This window comes from Sinocyclocheilus grahami, unplaced genomic scaffold (assembly GCF_001515645.1).
Source record: "Sinocyclocheilus grahami isolate Dianchi unplaced genomic scaffold, SAMN03320097.WGS_v1.1 scaffold121.1, whole genome shotgun sequence".
Classification (NCBI taxonomy): Eukaryota; Metazoa; Chordata; class Actinopteri; order Cypriniformes; family Cyprinidae; genus Sinocyclocheilus; species Sinocyclocheilus grahami.
The window spans coordinates 672203-678352 of NW_015505300.1; the positions used below are offsets into that span (position 1 = coordinate 672203).

At 35.2% G+C, this 6150-nt stretch overlaps 1 protein-coding gene across 1 annotated transcript in view; it reads left to right on the forward strand.

Moving 5' to 3' along the window:
* The first annotated feature begins 2248 nt into the window (after positions 1–2248).
* The window catches only part of LOC107589827 (vasoactive intestinal polypeptide receptor-like), a 51521-nt gene continuing 47619 nt past the window's right edge, over positions 2249–6150 (forward strand). Inside the window, exons 1-6 of the mRNA XM_016278374.1 lie at positions 2249–2594; positions 2653–2784; positions 2874–2972; positions 3082–3226; positions 3436–3581; positions 4148–4287. Coding sequence (XP_016133860.1) covers positions 4273–4287 — 15 coding nt within the window. The 5' untranslated portion in view covers positions 2249–2594; positions 2653–2784; positions 2874–2972; ... (1 more) ...; positions 3436–3581; positions 4148–4272. The remainder of the gene's footprint in view (positions 2595–2652; positions 2785–2873; positions 2973–3081; positions 3227–3435; positions 3582–4147; positions 4288–6150) is intronic.

Consider the following 6150-nt stretch of genomic DNA (forward strand, 5'->3'; position numbering starts at 1 on the left):
AGTTTCTCTTGTGGTCATTACTGTGCTTCAGCACATACAGTATTGGCTCATACATTTTTAAGAACATGACACTGTCATCCTCATATGTTCCATTCTGTAGATTTAGATTAAACCAAGTGATTTTCAAAGATGTTTACACAATGTTGTGCTTCCTGTATGCAGTAAAACAATTTTGATATGCATTTTTAGTTCTTGGTATAGGTGCAATTTTTCGAGATTTTCTTTTGAAAGGATTACTTTCAAAAGAAAGTACTTATTTTTAAGAGTAAAGTTTATTACTCTTATTATCAACATACACCAAATGACATTTGATGGTTTTGAATCTGACTTTCTCAAACAACTACAGATAAGTGGAATTACTTTGTCTATAATGTAAACTGATAAAAGTATTTAAGTTTCACCAAATTTCAAGTTCATTTTATTTGCAGCAGCATTCTAAATATACCTACTTCTAAGGGCTATTTCCATAATGCATTGTTTCAGAGTCTAAGGTTTAAGTGGAGTAGGAAGATGAGGCCAGAGAATGGAATAAAAACTGACCCCCATTACGAAAGGGAAAGAGGTACATGCTTTAATTAGTATATTAGTTATTCGTTCTTATATTAGTTTTCAGAGGTTTTTAAATCAACTCTAAAATTGTCAAATATTGCTATTAAAAACGCAATTTCAATAGTTGCATTTTCATGTTATTTCCTGTGTCAGTGATAATAACATGTAGAGTTTGTTGTTTTTTTTAAACACTTTCCAGCCTGTTGAGGACAGTTTGATTTATCAGGACACAATATGAAAAGAAGTGTGACTGTGAGAGGAAATGCAGCTACTTCACACCAGCCATTAATTGTTTTGCTTTGTTGGCACAGGTTTACCAACCTGACAGGACAGATTTTCAACTCCGTTCAAACGTCTTAATGTCACAAACACATGGCTTCCATTCACACAGCTATATATGGTATTGGTCTATAACTGATTTAAGACCTGAGTGTTGATGTCTCATTAATGGAAGTTTCATATTTTGTAAAATTAAATGCTTACTTTAATGTGGTGATAATCTACAGGGAACTACATGGAATACTTAGAACAAATGAAGTAAACAGGAGAAAGAGGGGCATTTAAATCAATAAAACATGGTCTTATTCATGATTTTTAATCTACTTAAGATGTTCCAGTGTGCTGTTCACCTTGGAATCATGGTCCAAAGCCTATAGGAAAATATCGTCAATGTCTTTAACCCTATAAAGCCTACTGTATCATATTTGATACGTTCATTTCTAATGCCTCTAAACTTTGCTGGGGGGGAAAAAGCTACTCAATACAACATTCTGCCCTGTGACTGAGTTTTTAGCAAGTAAAAAACATTTAACTAATTCTAAAAACACCCCCTCCTGGTCATAATACATAGGCTATATCTTTTTGTTGTGAAATATTTACTTATTATAAAATAAACGTAAGATTAACTACAAACCCGATTCCAAAAAAGAGTTATAATAAAGATGTCATTGACTTACATTACAATCAGAATTTCATCTTACTTTTTGGCCATATAACAACAACTGAACCAAATTATTTCTATTTGGGCCTCTGAATATGTACTAGATGTGTTTTATTTAGCCATAAAAGCCTGATGTATAAAGTACGATACATAATCTACAACTCTCTGCCCCCCCCCCTCCCTTTTTTCTGACTATGATTTTAGCTTTACAGGGTTAAAAAAGATTAGTGTTTAACCTGTTAGACATCCATTAAGCAAGGATTAGATCAGATCCTTTTTTATAAAGAACAATAGGCTACTTGGAAAGAACACGAATTTCCAACCAAATATCCCTTCAATCAATGCACTTTAAAATAGTAGCTTTGGAGTAAAGAACTTACTGAACAATTTTTATTGTTGAATTCATTAATGTTCTAAACCTTACTTTTCAGTTCAGATTATACAAACTTGCGCTGAAAAGCGGAACATTCAAATCAATAAAGCATTATGTTTATATTACTAACACCCAATGGATTTGGCTCCGTGTCTGATCGGTGGCGTCGGTTACTGGCATAGAATATTAATAAAGGAACAAATGAGAACAACATCTTCTTCTTCTTTATCTTTAACTCGTTAAGACTTCTACTCTCTTTTCGTTCCTCTCATGTGATATTTTAGTAAAATTTCGTCGAGACAAACGCTGCTGGTCGTGTTGTTGTCCAGCAGATGGCTCTCTTCTCTTAATCTTACACAACAGAGCATAAGGTAAACAAGCTGGAAGACGCCACCTCTCTCAATTTTTTCTGAGGAAATAAAGTTATTAAAAAGTGTATAATTCAGACGAAAGGAAGGGCAGTATTACTCACGCTGAAATATTGCGTTTTTAAGTTTTATTAACACACACTGTAATAGCGACTCTAGCTAACTTTGCTAATTCTACGTGGCAATCGCAATATCAACAATACAAAAATCACTATAGCTGATAAAAACGAAAAAAAAAAACAGTTTTACTTCTTAGACAAAAACAAAAACATCACAAGATCCTGCGTATTTTTGCTCAATGTCCTTTCTCAATTTGCTTGCATTGCTGCTTTGATTATCAACGCGCTCGCGGGACCAGGAAAAGGTACGTTAATGTATATAAGATATAATTAGTCACAACTAATTTCACGTTGGCTTTTAAGGTACATTTCAGCGCAGCACTGGAAATATTTCAGACAGAGATCACTCCTGCTGGATGGACTTTTTCGATATGGGGTGTCATCTATTCCTAGCTCTTCCTGATGAACGCATATCCTGACCTGGCTCTGTAGAGGGTATTTCAAACCTCATATCAACACTTTGCTTATTCACACTGTTTGAAAGCCATTTATTATAGTTTGACAGTCTTCGCTTGAATTATCAGGTTGTACTCAAGTCCAGCAATCCTGCCCTCTGAATTCTTTCTCTCATGGATCATCAACACGATTCTGAACAGTACCTGGCTGGTCTTGTGGGATAGAGAGTTGTAGGCAGCCAACATATTTTGAGGCACAATCATAGGTTTGCATGGTGCTTTGCCTGTGGTTTCATGTAATGTCTGTAGGTCACATATTTGTTTTTTATTGATTCAGATTGATGATTCCTGCACTGATTGTTCTTGCCCTGATTGCTTTCACCAACTACCTGATGATCTTCTTCTCTTGTATTGGTCTACAAGCTCATGGATCTTGGCTTAAACCGCAGCACCCAAAAGACCTTTTCTGCATCATAGTGTTGGTATGCATTGAACATCATTTTGGAATCGCTTTGACAAGAGGCAGAGTACTCATATTTATTTATTTAAAATAAAATGAACTTGAACATGAACACTGTCTCATATGTAATGTATTTAAATACAGTATCAACCCAAACAAAAGACAGCAGGTAAATTAGGTGCACTACAGATTTGAAATGTTTGAAATAACCATGCCATATATGTACCTTAGGTTCAAAATGGCATTGCTACCTATGCAGCATGGACAACCATTGCCACACTGCTCAACTTCACTATTGTGTTGGATCTAGCATCAGTTTCCCCAACAAATGCTGCTACAGCTTCTTTATGCATACTTCTGTTGGAAGTAATTATATGGTAATCATAATCATTTATTTTCTGCTATAATCTTGTGATATGGCTCAATGACTTTATATCCAAAAATACAGTTTATACATAAAGTGATATAAGTACACATCTTCTATTATGAGCATGTTTTTATTAAGTTTAAAATATTGAATAGATTTTAGGGGAGGCATAAAGTCAAAAATGTCAGGTGATACAACTGATATATTAATGAAGACTAAAATAATGAAGATTAAAAATTAAATTCTTGACAAGAAATTAAGGAGTTTGGCATTTTGGCTTTTATTATTATTTCTAAGAAAACAAAACCTATAAAGAAAATGCAGGAAATGAGGTCATGTCCATGTGTTAAGGTCAAGAAGAATCTCATAAAAGATCAAATAATTTGAACATTTTATGACAAGGCAAGCAAAACTTTGCATGCGTTTTAAACTACATTTTTAAATCTTTTAAACTAAATCATTTTTAATTTTCTTTCATTTGTGATCGACTCATATTTAAGATATGATTAAAGGCATTAGATCAGCACACTGTGTCTAATCAAAGGTTTTTTTGTTTCTTTGCGTGTTCTTCTACAGGTTTACAGTTGAAAACTTTCTAATAGAGAAGCATGTCCGTTACATCCTCACCGTTTACCCTGTGATTATCTATGCTCTAATTGGAAGCCTAAGCAAGCATTACGACGCAGCAGCACCTGGCCGGAATGCCATCTTTTCAGGTTAGTCGATGATAAACACACCCATGTCTTTTTGGTTAACCATAAATATAGCATCATTAAATCACAAACTCATAAAACCATAAGGCCCCACATAAAGATGTTACATATTAAGGCTACATTGTGCTCACATTGCTTACAGTATCATGGTTTTATTTTCCATAGTGGTGCTCCTCGTGTTGGCCTGTATTGTGTTAGTGGTGTGCGTGGGGCTGGTGGTTTGGAGACACAGGACTCGGCCTCTCTACCGTGAAGTCAGTCCTGAGATCCTGATGTCACCAAACAGCGGCACTGATAAATAAACATACATCATAAACACTCAACACTCATAAAAACTTCAAAGATGACGTGACCTGAACGGTAACCCTTCCAGGTGTGCAGTACCTGCATGAATGCGTTTCAGCTGGAACAGATGCTTTCAGAGTCTTCAGTTTTATGGAAAATATGCATGAAACAGCATACGGTAGCAATATTAAATCTATTCTGAGCTTGAGCCAGGCCATGTCTAAGAGATTAATTGTGCCTACACTACCATTTTTAGGTGAAATACGTCTCAGAAAGTCTGCATTTATTTGATCAAAAGAACAGTAAAAACAGTAATATTGTGAAACACTATTACACTTTCAAATAACAGCTTTTTATTTTAAAATATTTTATAATGTAATTGTGTTTATATGCATATGTATACAGTAACTTGTGACCAAAATATCAATATTATACTGGGCAGTATTATCACTTGCTTTTATTTATATATTTGTATTAACGTTTAATATTTTAGTATAAGCTTTAATCCAAAGCAAAATACAAAATATGGAAACAGTTTCTTACAGTATCACAAACAATATATCATACAAGAGCCAACAATACTTGCAATACAATGTTTCAAGGGTAAGTACATACAAAAAAAGTTTGTGTTTGTGATTCGTTCAAAATAACTACAAAATGTCATGCCTTTGAAAAATAAAGAGAAAACCGAATGCGCTGCTTTAGCTCATCTCGGTCTGCTTGAGCATCTTTCCGGCGCATGCCACAAATAAAATGGGTTATTAATCTGTACAACTGCAGCAGTGGAGGACTATTATTCTGATGCGTGATACTGCGGAAGAACTGATGACGGCACGGTTTGATCTTCGGCTGACCAATCAGCAGAAAGGGGCGTTTAATTCCTGCCCACATGTAGAAATCGAATATTCAAGCTGTTTATTAATTTTTCCACCCATGAACGAAAAACGAAAATTTAAGCTAGATTCTCGTTTTTTGGAAAAAAACGAAAAACGAAAAAGGAGCCATTTTCTCATTTTTCTACTTTTTTAAATCAAAAAACGAATGACCGAATGATATACGGATTCTACTGATATAGACTTTTTTTATAATCATATGATACTATTTTAAAGAATTATTTGGTGTAACAGAATATGTTGACATGCTTTAATGTTCAAAAAACACATTTTTCAAATACTGTACATTATTGTAGGTCCTCTATGCCCCGCCTCTCTCAAACGCTTCGTTTTCAACTAAGCCCCCTCCTTTGACAAGCGCAGTCTGCTCTGATTGGCCAGCTGACCCAGTGCATTGTGATTGGCCAAACACCACAAACATGCGTCGGAAATGTAACGCCCCTTACCATAATAGCAACCTTCAAGCTTTCAAAGTAAATATCAAGATAATAATGTCGTTAGTTTTACCATCATTTCAAGCCTGAAAAGGCAACAGAGTCGCGTGACACAGTGATGATGCAGTACACAAGCCGCGGTTAAGACAGCTGACGTGCTATGATTTCTGACAGGCAGTTCACGCTCCTGTGATGTGACCCTGTTCCCCTCACTCACACACACACACACACACGACACGTTACTCTGCGCTGTG